This window comes from Monodelphis domestica, chromosome 6 (genome assembly GCF_027887165.1).
Source record: "Monodelphis domestica isolate mMonDom1 chromosome 6, mMonDom1.pri, whole genome shotgun sequence".
NCBI lineage: Eukaryota > Metazoa > Chordata > Mammalia > Didelphimorphia > Didelphidae > Monodelphis > Monodelphis domestica.
This window is the reverse complement of record NC_077232.1, coordinates 10,684,028-10,701,264: the sequence shown is the minus strand read 5'-3', so window position 1 is coordinate 10,701,264 and position 17,237 is coordinate 10,684,028. Positions and strand designations below refer to the sequence as shown.

General features: G+C 52.4%; 2 protein-coding genes across 3 annotated transcripts; one reads left to right on the top strand and one right to left on the bottom strand.

Annotated features, from left to right (window-relative positions):
- Window positions 1-157: 157 nt before the first annotated feature.
- Window positions 158-4,662, top strand: GNG3 (G protein subunit gamma 3). Its single transcript, XM_001362341.4, has 4 exons — window positions 158-318; window positions 3,090-3,321; window positions 3,947-4,052; window positions 4,312-4,662. Exons 3-4 carry the CDS (start codon window positions 3,954-3,956, stop codon window positions 4,438-4,440), a joined length of 228 nt encoding a protein of 75 aa, XP_001362378.1. The 5' UTR covers window positions 158-318; window positions 3,090-3,321; window positions 3,947-3,953; the 3' UTR covers window positions 4,441-4,662.
- A 1,041-nt stretch (window positions 4,663-5,703) lies between these two features.
- Window positions 5,704-17,062, bottom strand: HNRNPUL2 (heterogeneous nuclear ribonucleoprotein U like 2). Of its 2 annotated transcripts, XM_001366690.3 has the most exons (14): window positions 16,420-17,062; window positions 13,697-13,832; window positions 13,358-13,434; window positions 13,002-13,141; window positions 12,670-12,760; window positions 12,442-12,554; window positions 11,707-11,970; window positions 11,400-11,522; window positions 11,032-11,160; window positions 10,669-10,837; window positions 9,144-9,344; window positions 8,283-8,356; window positions 7,894-8,001; window positions 5,704-7,802 (listed from the first exon to the last, which is right to left on the bottom strand). In XM_001366690.3, exons 1-14 carry the CDS (start codon window positions 17,060-17,062, stop codon window positions 7,731-7,733), a joined length of 2,340 nt encoding a protein of 779 aa, XP_001366727.2. In that variant the 3' UTR covers window positions 5,704-7,730. The 2 variants fall into 2 exon arrangements, 1 of the variants encoding a protein (XP_001366727.2); XR_008912702.1 differs by lacking the exon at window positions 8,283-8,356 and having other exon boundaries at window positions 7,769-7,802.
- Window positions 17,063-17,237: the final 175 nt, after the last annotated feature.

Sequence of the window (17,237 nt, the reverse complement as noted above, 5' to 3'; positions counted from 1 at the left end):
GCAGGAACACCCTACGCGGGAATGGGGCCTGATGATTGGAGGAAGTGGCCGCTCGATGGGTGTGTCTCAGCCCTGGGGCGGGGCGATCCTGGTGACGCTCCCGGGCGTCTCGGGGCACGTGCGCCCACCAACCGCCACGCCTCCGTTGCTGTGGTAACAAGGATTGTTGAGAATCCTCTCCGCTTTCTCAGCCCCCAAGACCCTCTCAGGTCCCTGAGGGCAGTGGCTGCTCCTAGCATACCCCCTCCTCCAAACCTTGGCTTCCCTCATTCCTCTCCTCCAGACCACCCTCCTGGGTCCCCTACAGGTGTAATCTTGGTGAGCCACCGCCCCCCATAATCTCTTTGAGCCTCAGTTTCCCCCTCTGAAAATGGGGTCAGTATCGTGGGCACCACCTCCTTTCGTGAGTGGTTGTGATAAAACCGATTTAGAAAGTGTGCAAGTTATTTCGTGCTTCCTTTTCCCTGGGCCTCAGTTTCCCTAATCTGCTCCACAACGTTGTCCAATCTATCTCTATGCATTTCTTAGGAGGGGCATTGTGTTTGGCAGTGAGGGATACAAAGAGGAAAAGGAAGTATTTCCCTGTCTGCCAAAAGCTTGTTTTCCAGGGACCACTGAGTGACTAGACAGAGAGAGCCAGACCTGGAGATCTGAGGTCTTGGGTTCTCAGGTGGCTTCAAATGCTATCTAGCCTTCTGCCCTGGGGGTAATAAGCCTAACCCTGATTGCTCTTCAGCCTCGGAACTCATGTAGATTCTAAGACAGAAGGGGAGGGTTTAAAAACAAAGAAGCAGCAGCTTGTATCACAGTCATGAAAAGATCTAGACATTTTATCAACACAAAATCAGAAGAAGCCAATGCAGGAGAGTGTGTGGTGTGTGAACTTTAAAGCTCGTGGAAAGGGGAGGTGATGGGGGTATTTAATAATCCTCCACCTCTCTGAGACTGGGCAATTTTCCTTTCCTCCAGGACCTCCAAGGTTAGCCTAGGCTCTCAGGTCCTTTCTCTACCTCCCAGGTAGTGCTAGATATTATCAGGGGAGCACCTGGAGTGCCAGAGTTGTACAGAGTTGGCAGACCTCCTGGATATCCAGGATTGCCCCAGTGTTTGAAGGCCTTGAACCATTTAATGCCCTCTGAGCACCCCAGTGTTTTCAGACACATAACCTCTGATCTTGATTGAGCAAACCTAGCCATCATGTTCTTTATCCTCATCACATTCTTTCCCTCATATTCACTTTCTTTCTTTCCTCCCCCCCCCCCCCTCCTGATTCTCTCTTCAGTCCTTTCCCTTGATCATTTTTCTTTGATGACGATCAAAACAGAAGGAGGGAAGTGTTGAACCTGGCAGTGGAGGGGCCGCGGTGGAGTGGGGGGTTTGAGGTGAACTACAGAGGACCAAATCCAGTCGCCTTTTCTCAGTCCCCATTCTCTTTGACCTCTACAACCTTGGTCCTTGTTGATCACTCTTTTCTCCCTAGGTTCTCCTGGTTTATTTCCTACTTCTCTGACTGTTCCTTCTCTGTCTTCCTTTGCTGGATCCTCCTCCAGATCATGGCCCTAGAACTGCATGTGTCCTTCAGGGTTCTATTCTGGATCCTCTTCTCTTTTCTCTATATATGGTTTCTTTTGGTGTTTTCATTGGCTTCCATGGATTTAATTACCATCTCTGTACTAACGATTCAAATACAAAATTCTCTGGCTTTCAAAGCCTTTTAAAACCTAGCCTCCTCTCTTTCCAGCCTTCTGACTTGTTCCTTTCCACTGAATGTTCTTTGATTCACTGACCCCAGCCTCCTGCCTGTTCCATACACAAAACCATCTCTCTGCTCCTGGCATTCTCTCTGGCTGTCCTTCATGCCTGTAACTTTCTCCAGGACGTCCTTTAAGTCCTAACTAAAATCTCACCTTCAACTAAAAGCCTCCAATCCTTCTTAATCCTAGTTCCTTCCCTTTGTTATTTCCTATTATCCTGTAAAAGCTTGTTTTGTATAGATTAATTTACCTGTTGTTTCTTTCCTTAGATTAGAAGCTCTTGGAGGGCAGGGACTGTCTTTTGCTTCTTTCTGTAGCCCCAGTGTTCAGTACCATGCCAGAAACAGAGTAGGTAGGTGCTCAATGTTTATTGAATTGAATCAAGAGATGAATTTGGGAGCCCTGAGGTTCAAATCTTGGCTTTTACTAACCCATTGACTATGTCTCATTTCACCAATCAGGGCCCAAGTTTCCTCATCTACAAAATGGAAATACCATCCATAGTACTCCCACCTCCATTTTCTATCTACCTCACAGAATTGATCCTTGAAAGGCATGAGGACCAATTCACATTTTTCCTTTAAAGCCTCATAACTCAGTGAAATTTGTGGAGCATCTTAGGCTTTTAATAAACAGCTTGACTACGTATGAGACTCAAATGAAAATGTTTATAAAGTGCTCAATAACTCGTCTTGAACCTCTATGGGCTTCCCCTTTGCCATGTATAAAGTGAGTGGGACTGTCCTTGATCTCTGATGGTGGAATAGAAACTCCATGAGGAAAGGGACTGTTTTTGTCCTCATATTCCCAGATCTTAGTCCAGAGCCTTGTACAGCATATATACACCATATATATTTGTTGAATTTATGTGAAACCTGTAATCTCACACTCAGTTTAGGGGGTTGTAAGTAAGCCTATGTTTTAGAAGCAAGTGGGGCCCTGGAAATCAGAGTTAAGGGAGACGACAATGCTGAGGCAAAATGAGGAAGAAAGGACAAGGGAGGGGGAGTAAACGCCCAGCTGATGTCAGATTTCCAAATGAGCAGGGTCCCCTGCAGCCCAATACAGACTCTACTGCAGCAGATGCCACAGGCCCAGACCACCACAAGGGACGGTGGGGGAGGTCAGCTTGGCCTTGGCTCATTTCAGGGCCTCTTGGAAACATTCTGACTCCCACTTCAGTGTGCCTGGGATAAGGGAGAGCAGGGAGGTAGTCATTGACTGCTGGAGGGTGCCTGCCAAGGGCAGGAGCTGACTGTCAGCCTCCCCCATTGGCTGGGTGATTGGTACATTCCGGGATGGGAGCAACTCCTTCTAGCATCCTTCATCCTTCAGGTGCTAGTGGTCGGTTCAGGCAGGCAGTGCTAACACTGTCTCACTTGGGATCAGCCCTTGGAGCACCTGAGGCCAGTGCTCACTTCCCTGTCAGGGACTGCTGCTTTCCTCCTGTGAGCATATTTCTATCAGCTGCATCAGAAACCACCAGGCAACAGGGTGAGACACCCACCTCAGCCAGAGGGTCTCTGTTTTCCTCAACCCCTGGATCTGCAGCCAACTAAAGCTTCAGGTCAGTAGTTAGTGGGGGAGGGGGCAGGCTTTCACCCACTGGGGGAGGGCTAATGACATTTCTTGGGGTATATTCTCCAAGGCCCTCATTCCTCCCAGTTCAAGAGGATGGGCCAGGATTAGGATTGATTCTCTCAGAAAATCCTGATTAAAATGACCCACAAATCATTTGCTGAATTTTAACAGGTTTGGGTAAGGATAGATATTCTGACCACTGAAGCCAGAGCTGGGTGGAAAGGCTTTCTTGGAGAAGGATGGCGATTATTTGACAATCTCTGTTCTCACCCACCCTAGCCCCACCCCAACTCCAAACCCATGGGTGATAGAGAGGCTCAGAAGGACTCAGAGAGGGGATAAATGTCCCCCTTCCCCACGGTCTTTTACACAGAAGCTAAAGGGCCACTTGTCCAAGAGGTGACTGACCACTGGTTAGGTCTGGCTTGTACTGGGTGCCTCTGAGGTCCCCTTTCCAGTGCAGAGATCCTGTGATCCTGGAAGAAACAGGCGAGGACAGGACCATGGGGATGCTGTTCATCTTGGGCTTTGCGGCTTCCTTACCGCAGTGAGAGCAGGGCTCTCGCCCACCGCACCCTGTCATGCTCTGAGCTGTCCTTCTGCTCTCTCAGGGCCAGGATGAAAGGAGAGACCCCTGTAAACAGCACCATGAGCATTGGGCAAGCCCGGAAGCTGGTGGAGCAGCTCAAGATCGAAGCCAGCATGTGCCGGATAAAGGTGGGTGGGACCCCGTGCCTTCTCCTTAGCCTGGTCCAGCTGTGGGGTCTCCAACGACCCTTTTCGCTTGTGGGTCCTGGGGAGAGGGGACTTGTCTTTGGACTCTGGGATGGAGGCAAAGCTACGCCCCAAAACCTGCGGCAAGGGGTGGTTGGCAAGGGGATTTTATGGGCGCAGCAAGGACGCGGGGACCTCGGGATTTCGTTTGGTGGGTTTCTCTTGGGAGCGGAAGTCCCAGCCTCTCCTGGCGGTGCCTCAGGTATCCAAGGCAGCCGCGGACCTGATGACCTACTGTGATGCCCACGCCTGTGAGGACCCCCTCATCACCCCTGTGCCCACCTCGGAGAACCCCTTCCGGGAGAAGAAGTTCTTCTGTGCCCTGCTCTGAACTGCAGCACCCCCGCCGCCCTCGAAGCTGCTCCGGGTTCCCAGGCTGAAGCCCACCCCGCGAGGGCATCAGAAGCACAAGTCAGCCTCCCGCCCCATCTCTCCTCCCACCCTAGACAGCTCCAAGCAGGGCGAGGCCAAGGGGCACTGCCCCTGAGCCCGGGGCGCAGGCCATGGAGGGGGTTCCAGGGAGGGGAAATAAAAGCACTCGCTCTCGGTCCGAGCTCTGGCGTCTCCCTGATTCACTGCGCATACTGACGGCTGGAGGCCCCGGCCTCAACAAGCTATACCTCGGGATTGGGGGGGAGGCGGAGCCACAGGACCCCTTGCAGAGCGATGCTGCACTGTTGGGGCAGGAGCGGGGGCGGACAGGGAAGAGCTAGGGCGGGGGAAACTGCAAAGGGGAGGGGAAGGAAAGGGACGGGGAGGAGCTTCCAGGAGGGGCGGGCATAGCCGCCTGAATGACCTCCCCCGTAGCGATGCATCTTCCCCCAAGATGGCCGCCGCCACGGGCAGCCGCCGCGACAACATGGCCCCGTCTGGGCAGGCGGGGCGCGTTCCCGGAGGGTTCCATTCTTAAAATGGCGGCGCCCAGACTAGTTTCTCTCGTCACGGATAGCAGCCCGCCCGTGCTCGTGCTCAAAATGGTGGCCCTCCGCCCCCGCCCCGCGACGAGGGGAGGGAGGGGGTCCCAGACTGCGCCCAGGGGGCCGAAGGCGGGGAGTTCGCCGGCGCGGCCCCGCCCCTCCTGCGGGGAAAAGGCTGCGGCAGGACTGCTCATGCGCTGTCCGTGGAAGCCAGCCGCTCCGAGCCACCTGGCTTCCGTAGCCGGAATTTTAAGGCAAGGAGAGATGCCAGGGAGAAAGGACTTCTCCAGAGGGACCACACGGAGTAACAGCCCTGAAAAGGGAATCCTGAGGGCAGGGCCCCAGCTGTCCGCTACTGCTAAAGACGACTCCACGCCCCCAAGCCGCTGGAGGGTAGGGGCAGGAACTCCCCAGGCTGACCTCCCCCAACCAGACAGCCCAAGGCCCAGTGCCAGGTCGTAGGGGACTGGCCAGCGCTGCCCGGCCCTGGAGAGAGGGGTTGGCATCCAGGCCACCCGCGGGGGCCCCGCCCCGCCGCGCCCCAAACTGTTTAAAGAGCCCTGCCCCTGGGGACGGTCTGACAGCCCAAGTGTGACCAAGTGCCAGGAGGTGGGAGAGTTCCCGAGGAAACCCACTGAAGAGGAGCAAGTCAGGGCAACCAGAGGAGAGCTGGTGAATTCATTCCAAACAGTTATTTATTCTAAAACTGGACGCTATTGTTGCCAACATTTTCGCCAAGACATTGTAAAGACTGGGAGGGAGTTACAGCTGTAAACAATGACACAATTGACATTTTTTCCTTTTACTGGCCATGTCCAATAACATTTTACAGATTTTGTAAAAATATTCACAGGCTTTGTTTTTTTTTTTCTCACAAGCTTTTCCATCTACAGCAACTAAGACAGACATTCAGAAAAAAACACAAAACAAGTGTTCTATGAAGAACAAGCCAGAGATGCCTTCTTTAACCATTCTCCATGGTTTTTGTTCCCCTTAAAGTGATTTTTAAAACCAGACACGTTTACTGCTTTGACAAAGGGTCCCTTGGCTCGAATTGACCAGGGTGGTACAGTTTTGCTCTTTCCCACTTCTCTCTGAATGGCCTTCCTCCAGCCACACCAGCCCGCAGTCCACAGCCCATCCTAGAGTGTAGGAGAGCACCAGACATTTCACAAAGCACAGCAGCACTAAGGAAATGCAAGGTGGGGAGCAGCAAATTCTAACCCTCAGCTGGGTTAGCCTTCCCAAAGGCTGTGTTCGACGCTAGCCCTGGTCCTCTTGATAGTAACTTCAGCCTCTGTCACTGGGCAACACCAGGGCCCAGATGCCTAGCCTGAACTAAAAGCACCATGCTTCTCCCATCAGCTCCTGGCCGATCCAGTTTAGGGGACACGGTGTGGAGACTGGGCTCCGTGCCGGCAGTCTTAGTGCAACAAGAGGGGCTGGGAGGATACCCCTAAAACAATCTCACCCAGTGCTGTGCTCAGGCAGGGAACGGCAGTGAAGCCAGCTGCCCTTAGGCCAGCCCAGGCAGTGGCAGAGGGATGCTGAGCAGGGAGGACAGGAAACCCAAATCCAGAATCATCAGTCCTGTCCTATACTCCTAACCTCTCCTAGACCAGTCTTCAATAGCCTCATTCCATTTTGTAAAGAACCAATAGAAAATGGGTCAATCCAAACTACATCTAGCCCCACTGAAATCTCACAGCAAGTCACTGGAAGGTCTCTCTCCCACGCTCATTCCCTTTACTTATCCCAGCTGAGCCCTTTTCTTAGGTCCACTGGGCATCACAACAGGGGAGAATGGCCCTCTCCACACAGCACAGAACTACTACTCAACTCCAGGAGTCAGTCACTCACACAAGATTCACCACTAGACTCAACTGAGAATCCTGCTGCATGTTTGTGGAACCCTGGGAAATGTCTCCCTCTTCCACCACTCCAGAAGGCAGACACTGCCCAGAGGGGCTTCTGAGGGCACCCCTGACAGAAGCTTGGAAGACAGAGATGGGCACTGGCATGCCCTGTTCTCCACCCTATCCTAGCACGGCTGACCATCAAGCTTTCAGGAAAATTCCTTAACAAAGAACCAAGCCATTCTGCCCTAAATCCAAGCCGACCTTGCCTCAATGACCCTAGGGTTCCCACACAACAGTCGCTGAATCAACAGTTTCTAGACCTTGGCCAACAACTACAGCACAAGACTGGGAGATGAGGACACGCTGGCCTCTAGCCCACCGGACCAAACCAGACATCCCAAGAGGGAAAGGCCGGTAAAGAAGATACAAGCGGTTAGTGGTGCAAATGACTGAGAAGAGCCAATCGTTTATTTTCATTGTGGCCCTAGCCCCAAGGGCCTTTCCCCTGCCTAGTCGCCAGCCCAGCTGCGTCAGGATGTCAGAAGTCGGTCAGGGCTTGTCCAGTCCCACTCATTATAAGGACAGGACAGGCACCCCCTAGCACTGTGTCATGAGCAAAGGTTTTGGATTACAAATGTCTAACTAGGTTTGAAATGTTTTATAGAATAAGACAATATTCTTTTCAACAAACTTTTTTTAAAAAAAAAATGTACAGTTTTTCTTGGTTTGCTTCTCCCCCTTCCTCAGCACCCCTCCCGCCCTCCCCCCTGCCCATTTGTCATTGGTTGTGTCTCGGGGGCCAAGGTTCCACTCCTTGTGGCCAGTGGGCATCAGTGGCCAGGCCTTCACCGGTACCCTTGGTAGCCATAGTAGTTCCTGTAGTAGCGGTCTCGGTCCTGGTAGTAGTAGCTCTGCCACTAGAAGAGAGGGAGGACACAGCCCAGTCACCCAGGGCCAGGCTGCCAAGCATCCCCCCCCCCTCAGCCTGGGCCCCTCCTGCCCACTCACCTCCCGGTTGTACTGCCGATAGTAATCCCTGTATCTATTGTAATCATAGTCTCGGCCATAGAATCGGTCATAGTCTCCCCGATATCGATCGTAGAAGTTACGGTAACCCTGAGGGAGAGGGAGAGAGGGTGGAAGAAGGGTAAGGCGGACACCTATGGACTTCCAGCACCTTGGCCAGAGACAGCTTAGAAGGAACCAGCTGCGGAGATGGCCACTTCCCAATAAGGCCCCCCCAGCCAAAAGAAATCCAATCAACACACTAAGCACGACTATGTGCAAGTCATTGTTGCTGAGCTCCAAAGAAGACAGAGAATCCCTGCCCTCAAGGAGCTTACAATCTAGTCAGTAGTCCTGCCAGGAGGGAGGAGCCGGAGGAGAGCTACACTCACCCCTCTGCTTCCAGACTGCCCCCAGTACTGCTGCCCATAGGCCCGGTTGTCGTAGCCTCGGCGCTGCCCGCCGACTGGAAGAGAAATGGAGAACAGCTCTCAGACAGCTGCCTGGGGCTCTTGGCTCCAGGGGAAGCAGAAAGAAAAAGAGCTGGAACCCAAAACAAGGTTCTGGGGAAATGTTTGGTGGGCTAGCTCTGAAGACTCCATCTGCCAGAGAGCAGAGGATTATCCTAACTGGGCAGCTCCTCCTCCACTTCTACCAGCCGTGTAAGAGGACAGAGCAATGGCACCAGGCAGGATGAGGCACATGACAGAACTCCTGCCATCCAAAGGACCAAAGGGACTGAAATGTGGGGTCAAGACCTCCCCCCAATTACAGGGGAAGGCATAAAAAAGGCAGCGCATTCAGGGCATCCTCAGCAGGCTAGTCAGCCGAGGGCAGTAAGGGGCCATCCCAGTTTGGCTACTGACACCCCAACTTCAGTTTCCTCCCTGCTCCAGCCAGAGCAGAATGACATTTTACAACAGACAGACTGGTCAAGCCCAAGTGGTAGATGGAACGCTCACCCTTGAGAGATGAGCTCCTGGCCGCACAGGAACATGAAGGCCAGAGGCCAGGGCCATCCCCTTCCCCTGAAGTCACCACACCAGCCAGGAGCCTGGGTAGAGGCCCAGAGGGCACCCAGAGGAAAAAGGAACGGAGCAGCCCTTCCTCCCTGTCCCACAAGGTCAGCCACCCAGGGGTGGAGGCAGATAGGGGCCAGGAGGCTGACCATTCTTCCTTCCAAGATCCCCAGGATATGCCCCCTGTTCTCTAGCCAGCCCTGCTGGGTGGTGGCAGCAGTGGCCCCCACTCACCGTATCCTTGGCCACGGCTCCGGCTCTGCCGGTTTCGCTTGTTGCGGTTGTTGCGGCGGTTTGTGCGCTTTTCCGAAGGGGGCAGCAGCCTCCTGGCCTCCTCCTTGTACTTGGTGACCAGAGGCTGGGCCTCCTCCTTCTCCAGCTCCCCAAAGGTCACCTCCTCCATATAGTCACATTTTTCAGGCAGAGAGAAATTGGCTATGAATTTTTTAAAAAAGGGATTGGGGAGGCTTAGAGAAGAATAGATGATCTGGATTCTTTTTTCTTCCTTTAAAAAAATTCCATAATAGAAGGGTGGACCAGCTAGCACCAACCCCCCCTACCCTCCCTTCCCACAGATATAACCTTAAATTCTACCAATGGCTGACCTTAAATCAGGATTAGTCAGGTTTAAGGCTCTCTGCAAACAGAGACAGACATGAAAACCCATTCCCTGGTTTCTTTCCATTCACACAGCTATAAAATAAAGGGATGGGACTTAACCCCTAGGGTCCTTTCCCTTATGAGATCACGATTTCCATGCTTTTAAAGGGCAAATTGAAATGAAGAGAAAACCAAAGAAAGGCTGCCCACACAGAAGCAGCAGTGACTGTTCTTGGCTAATTCACATGCTAAGGAGTAAACCTTTCCAAAATGTTCAAGAGAAATCAAATTAGCCACATAAAAAGCATTCACTCCCATCCAGGAGACTTGGGCTAGGGTGGGAGGTGAGTAGGAGGATTGCTTCTAATGCCCACTTCTGGGGAGGCACATTCATTTTTTGAGCCACTTCCCCTACATGCCTCATAATCAGTTTCTTGAGAGACTGAGATCAAGACTCTTAACAAACAAACAAACAAACAAAGCCAGCAGCCATGGCATTCGTTGCTCCAGGAATAAAGGTGTTCTGGGGTATGTGACCTTGGAGAGACGCCTAAAGTGACCAATTTAGCTTTTTCTATTTGCCCATCTAAGCCTAATTAAGACAGGTACCCCATGCACTAACTAATCATTTTATTTAGAGGAACAGCCAGAATCCCAGAGAGGTCAGAAATAACCCCATGGTGATCTCTGGACTCAAATCCACTTCCACAGGCAATAGGTAAAAACACTCACATTTTACAGCAACTGAGAATGTTACCTCTTTCTAGATGCCTTTCCAGATGGCCTGGGTACTTGCCAAGGCTTCTTGACTAACTGCCCTGCGCAGGCCAGTACTAAGGACCACACACATGGTAGTAACATGTCAGCCCAATGGCCAAAGACCTTGCCTGGCCAGACCTCAGCCCCAATGAGAACCCCACTTTTCCTGGAAAGTTTCTGTCACCCCTCACTTCTAGACCAGATGTCAATCATCGCCATCTATTTACCTTGTCCCCACAAGCAACAGCTTGAAACCCAATCCTTGGACAAGAATGTGGTCTAAAAGCTATTGCAGCCAAGTTCTTATGGACACAACAGAAACCTTCCTTCAGCTCTAATTCTGGATTTCCACAATTCCTTCCTCACACCAATCAGAGACGTTATCATCCCCAAAGCCCACCTTTCATCTCCAGCATGACTGTCTCAGGCACATCATCTCCCTCCACCTCTTTTCTCAGTTCCAGCCTCTTCTTCCAGTCTTCTTCATTAGGGACAATTACCACCACTTTTCGAGAAAAGGTCTTAAACAGGAGCAGCTTTCGCCGCTGGCCAGAGTTATAGACGTTACACTAGGACAGAGAGATAAGAGCCATGTCAACTTTAGCCAGGGCTGGTGTAGCCACAGCCTGGAGGCAGGATTTTCCAGAAGCAGACTGGCCACAGGACTTCTAGTTCCCCCAACACAATTCCCCTTTCCCCAGAGGTCTAAGATTTCCAGAGTTCTGATTGCAAGCAAAGCCTACCCTACTTGCATGAAAAATACCTGGTCAAGGATGATGTTCCTTTTGGTCCTTGAAGCTACCTGGACCAGCTTGCTAAGGCACTGGGAGGCTTGCTGGACTAAGAGGTCTCTACTCTTGGGATCCATCTCGGGTTCCTCAGGCCCCTTCATCTGACAAGGCCGACGGATTGGAAAGGTGGGGAGAGAAACAGGAAATGAAGAGTCAGGGCTCAGGAAAGCCTCTTGCCCACATGCCTAGCTCTCTATCACTCTCTCTCACACAGCCGGCTTCTAGAGAGGGCAGGCTTCCTTTCCCACCTCCAAGATATCTCTCCCCAAGCTGAGGGGACAAGCCCAACAAGGATGGGGAAAAGGGTGGTGGGGGGTGGGGAATCAGAGCAGGGGCTTACCCTCATTTGATTGAGCACAGTCTCAGCTCCCAGGACATTGTATCTTTTCTCAGGATTATCTTGGGCATGTTTCAATGCCCACTGGGTCTTTCCAGACCCAGGTAGTCCCACCATCAGTAACACCTGCAAAGCAATAGTGCCTAATTTATATTGGGGAAAAGGAAACACAAGAAGGAAAGCATTCTAGGGACGCAGCTGGGCTCAACCCTTCCCCCAACCATAGCTTTGAGGAAGAAGGTTGGTTGGTGCCACCCTTTGACTGTAGCCAACATCCCCCCACCCCTGGCCAACTGCCCAGTGTCCATACCTCACACTCCTCCATAGTCTTAGGGGGCAGTGCAGTTCGAACCCGATCCTCCACAGGGATGGCATGGATGAACACAAACTCCTCAGCAGAGGGGAAGAAGGGCTCCTCCTTTTGGCCAAAGTTGAGTTCTACCACACAGTTTTTGCAGAGGACGTGAGGCAGGAGGGCCCGCTCGTTCAAAGACTCCTTGCTAACTCGGAAAGCTATACCCAGATCATCTCCATTTTTAGAGAAAGAGAGTTCCACCTCCTCACTTTTAAAATTCTGTGATGAACAAGCAGCAAACATACCATGATTTCAGTTGGTTGACCAGTATTTGAGTACAAGGAGGAAAAAACTGCTTCAGGAGCTCAATTCTCCTTTAACCAAGCTGCTGCACAAAGCCCCTGATTTAGAAGCAAAGGGACCAGGGGCAGGTAGGTGGCTCAGTGGATAGCCAAGCTGAGAAATGAGAGCTCCTGGTTGACACTTCCTAGCTGTGTGACCCTGGGCAAGTCACTAAACCCCAAATGCTTAGCCCTTAACACTCTCTTCTGCCTTGGAACCGATACTTAGTACTAATTCAAAGGCCAAAGGTAAGGGTTTAAGAAATAAAAAGTAAAAGCAGCAAAAGGCCTGGCTGAAGCAAACCCTGCTGGCCAGTCAGGAAGATAGGCACCTCGCAAAGGAAACCCCAACACCATGCCCTCACTTCCTACATTCTTCAATCAATGGCCTGCTCTCAGAAAGACTTACAGCAAAGCAGCCAATGACATCATTTTCCCCAAAGGCCTGGCCATACTCCTCAAACTGCCCATTTTCTGCCTTTAGCCCCCGGCCATCGAAGCCGTAAGAAAATTCATCTTCACCTAGAACAGAGGAGCAGAGTTACCCACCCAGAAGACCCCCTCCCGCTCCGACTTCCCACACAAGAGACTCACAGGACAGCTCCAGTATGAGGTTAAGGGGGAAAAGGAATTTTACCAAGCTGAGGGCGGGAGAAGTCGACAGACCATCCAACTCGAAGAAGGGAAACTTCCGTGCAGCCTTCCTTCAAGGGCAGATTCTGGGTTACCTGCCCAAATCAGAAATGGAAGCCTTAGTCTGGGTCGAGTCCACAAGTAACACCCAGACCTGAGAGAAGACCCGACACCCCTATAGAGCCTAAAACCCTGACGTAGCACAGCTGACCAAGGAGGCTTATTCTGGGGGGCTTGTGGGAGTCCCGTGGACCCAGCTGCTGCCTCGACCTTTGGCAGGACTCTCATTGGAAAGGTAAGAGGATGCAGAATGACCCTCATGAGCTGCCACCCCACCTTGGCCTCGAAACAGACTTTGCCCTTCGTCACGCCGTATGTGCTCCTCGCTCCGGACCAAAGGGTGGGAAATTTCTCTGAGAAAAGCGGCTGGCCCCCATAACGGTCCTTGCTCACTTGGAAATGTAGATCCGAGGTATCTGTTGGGAAGGAAGAGATGAAGTCACTGCAGTGGGAATCAACACCACCACCCAATTATAGCCATTTTGACTCCAGTGGGAATAGGTGCAGCAAGGCCCTTGCACGCTGAACCTCCCAATGAGTTCTGTGCCCAGACAACAAACTAATTTCTAAAATCAGAGAGGAGACAGATGGCCTTCTGGTCAACACCTCCCACCCTTCTGTCTCCTACATACATGTGTCTAGGCTCACGAGTGTCGGATCTTCTTCTTCATCTTTGGCCTCTTCTTCAGGGGGCGGTGGAGACTTTGAGCTACACGTGAGAGAAAAAAACAGTTGTGGCCAACTATTCGACTTCTCTGATCCATAGTCAGATGAGGCTGCATCCAATGAAAAAAGTCAACTTCAAGCTCAGTGGGTCAAATCTCAGCAGAAAGCGGCACTCAGTTGAGGAGAAGGTCCAATGAGCCAGATTCAAATGAAGCACCTAAAATCCAACTAGTTCCACTGACACCAGCTCTATCTATCCCGGGCCTGGCAGGAGTCCCATGCGTCAAAGGGGAGCTCACTCTCACCGACTGTGATATGCCTCCTCTCGGAACTCATAGTAAGCCCTGCCATGTTCTTCCTTCTCGTCTCGCTGTCTTTTTACCCCACGACGCTCTCCATCAGAACCGGTGGGTTTTGACTTCTCACTATCTTCCTCATCTCCTACAGAAAGGAAGGCAAATTAGTCATCTTAACCCAATGAAAAGGAACCCTCCTAGACCAACTGTAATATTCCAGAATGGCAGGAGAGTAGCCCCACTGCTTCCAGGACCAAAGGAAGTCTTGTCACAACTGTCTAGAATTTTATAAGTTTATATGTTAGAGATGACTAAGTATGAAAAATTTTAAGAATTCATGTGGGTTTTGTCTTCATCTGCCTAAATTTAACCAGGATAAACATGCACATTTTCAAAAATTAAATTTCAAAAATTAAAAATTTACAGTTCAAGTGATTGATATGGTCACATCATACTTAGGATTCCAATGGGAAGTTTAGCTCAAACACTTATAAATATGCCTTAATTAAAAAGAAATCTCCTCTTCCAATTTAAGAATATGTAGCCACAGCTTCACTACAAATAGCAGATGGATCCAGGTACATGATACAAAAGGCTATATTTTTACCATGGTTTTTTAGTGGAAGTTGTGAGGGCAAAGCACAAGTCACAAGAGATCCATAAATAATGCTGCAGATTTAGAACATACAATTTGGGGCGGGAAGGTGCTTTCTTGTTTTTAGCACCCAATTACTGATTTTTAAAACAATAAACTGGGTTTTAAAAAAAAGTTACAACCACGAAGATACATGTTTTGGAAAAAAGAGTATGCTCTGTATGCTCTTTTTGATGAATAGAGCACTGTATGCTCTATTCATCAGCGTGGAGATACCCAAACCTTCCTTTGACTGACAAGAGCTAAATGATTAATTTGTATTCTGAGTTACTGAACATTAATCAACTGTGCCACAGTGGTTTGTTTTTTACATTTGTATATATTCAGTGCCTAGGACAGTGTTATAATAGGAGATGCTTAAGTATTTATTTTAAAAGGCTCCATATAACTATCCTCATTAGGATTTTTGCCTTCAGAAAGAAGGGATCCTGGCTCAAAGGGTGCTGAAGTGGCCTACTCTCCAACAGCCCATTTGGAAACTGCTCCCCAGTTCCTGCCTGTGGACCTGGACAGATGTTTCCTGAGCCATTCAAGCAGATCATCCAGTCACTTCCAACACTAAAACGTCACTGTTTCTCTGGGGCAACCTGGATGATCCTTGAGGTTAGCCAGCCTGCCTCATTGCAGCTTGATCATCTTCATTTCAAGGAGCAAAAAACTCAGAATAATTAAAAGGAGAACTCACAAAAGTAAAGATCTCATAGACATCTCTGTCTGGTATCTCATTCAAAGGTTTCCATTTTAACAGAAGTGAAAGGGAAAGCCCCAGGCTTAGTAGAACTAGTCTGTCCCATAGCAATCGATGAAGTTTCTGTTCCATTGGTTAACTATTAAACCTGACACCCCATAGGAAGGAGGACGACAGTGGCTGCTGCCTCTGCTCCGGTCAACAGGGGTTTCTTGATCGCCCAGATGCCACACTCAGCAGGCCCATGGGGGACAGGCTAGTCAGGAAAACCACATTTTTCTAGATGAACTTCCCTCCACAGGAGCTCCAGAAGGCCGGCTGCTCTACAGCTAATTTGGGCAGTTCCAGTAAAAAGGGATCCATCCCAGGGTGGGCAGGGAGGGACCACAGAGGCCCAGCAGACTACTGCAATAACAGCCCTATGGTTGGAAAGGAGACCCTTGGGAGATCATCGACTGGGAGCTGGTAAGAGCCTTAGAGACTCTCTCTCTACACCTGGAGCCAGGACTAGGACTGCTCTGGTTCAACCCACTGACTGACAGGGAGACCTGGCTAGGGCCAGGGGCAAGGGCCTGCCCAAGGGGAGGGAAACAGCTCAGAAGGGGGAAGAGGTTTGCCTGTTGAATTACAACCGACTAGAGCTGACCCTCCACCCCCCAAAAACCCAGTTACTCTATTTTCACTGGAAGAAATCAAGGCCGGTCCAAGTACCCCGCCACTCCCCCCTTAAAAGAGACCCTTTAATGAGAAGGAAATAATGAAGGGGAAGGGAAGCTTAGAGAGCATTTAGCCCAAACCCCAGATTTTACAGAGGAGAAAAAGAAGAGGCTTTGAAGCCCACCAACCTAGAGGTACCCTCCCCCCTTTTACAGAAAGGGAAACCTAGGCCCTTGGAGGGAGGGTTCGACTTTGCAAGTCCAGCGGTCCCCTCCCTTTTACAGCAAGAGAAATCGAGACCCGCCCTGGGGACGCAGCCTAGCAAACCCACAGAGCCCACCGATGCCTGCCTCTTGACAGCCGGGAACCCAAAGCTGGGATGCTACCTTGCAACCTCCCCCCCACCCCCCATGCCGGGCCCTCTCTTTTGACAGCAGGAGAAATCGAGGCCAGCATGCGACCTTGCATGCCATCCCCAACACAGCTCCCCCTTCTATTATTACATTAGGGGAAACAGAGATCCGCGCAAAGGAGCAAGACCTAGCAAGCACCCCAAACCCCGCGCCCCCCTTTTTTGGGCAGGGGATCCGGAGGTCGGGATGCGACCTTGCAAGTCCCCCTAACCCAACGCCCCCTCCCCCCTTTTACTGCAAGGGATCCCAAGGGCTGCCAGCGGGGGGCCGGGCCCGGCGGGCGCGGTCTAACTGCCGGCGGGTCGCCGCTACAGCTCACCCGGCTCGTCGTCGTCGCCGGCCTTGGTTGTGGGTGCCTGGTCGCTCTGGTCGTCTGGGGCCAGGGCCGCTTCGGCCTCGGGCTCCGCCTCCACAATACCCTGGCTCTGGCCTTGGCTAGGCTGCGGAGGCGCCGATGGCTCGGGGGACTGCGGAGCAGGAGCCGCCATGGCCGGAGCTGGTGGTTGCGGGGTGGCTGCGGGCAGCCGGGGCCGGAGCTGGGAGGCGGCGGGGGGCGGCTCCGCGGCCTCGTCCTCGTCCTCCAGCAGCAGCAGCGCCGCCGCCGCGTCCTCCTCGGCCGCCCCCGCCCCCCGCTCGCCCTCCTCCCTCTCTTCCTCCCCCTCCTCCCCCTCCGCGGCCTCGTCCTCGTCCGCGGCCTCGTTTTCGTCCTCGTCCTCGTCCGCGTCTGCGGCGTCAGCGTCGGCGTCCTCGTCCGCCTCGTCCCCGCCCGGGCTCCGCACGGCCACGGCGGCCGCCACCGCCCCCGGCCGCCCCGCCGCCCCGCCTGCCTCGTCCTCCAGCATCTCGGCGTCCAGCGCCTCCTGTAGCCGCTGCGCCAGGTCCACTTTGAGGCCGCGCGAGTCCAGGCCCCGCCGCTGCAACTCCGACCGCAGCTCGGTCACTTTCAGCCGCTTCACCTCCATCGCCGCCGCCGCCTCCTCCGCCTCCCTCCCTCCTCCCGCCGCCTCCTCCCTCCTCCTCCGCCCCCCCTCCGCCCCCCCCGCGAACCGTCGACCCGGGCCCAGCGCGCAGGCGCAGGGCCCGTCGCCGCTGTCGCGACCGGCTGTCTACCGCGCGCCGGAATCGCGGCCGGCGCAG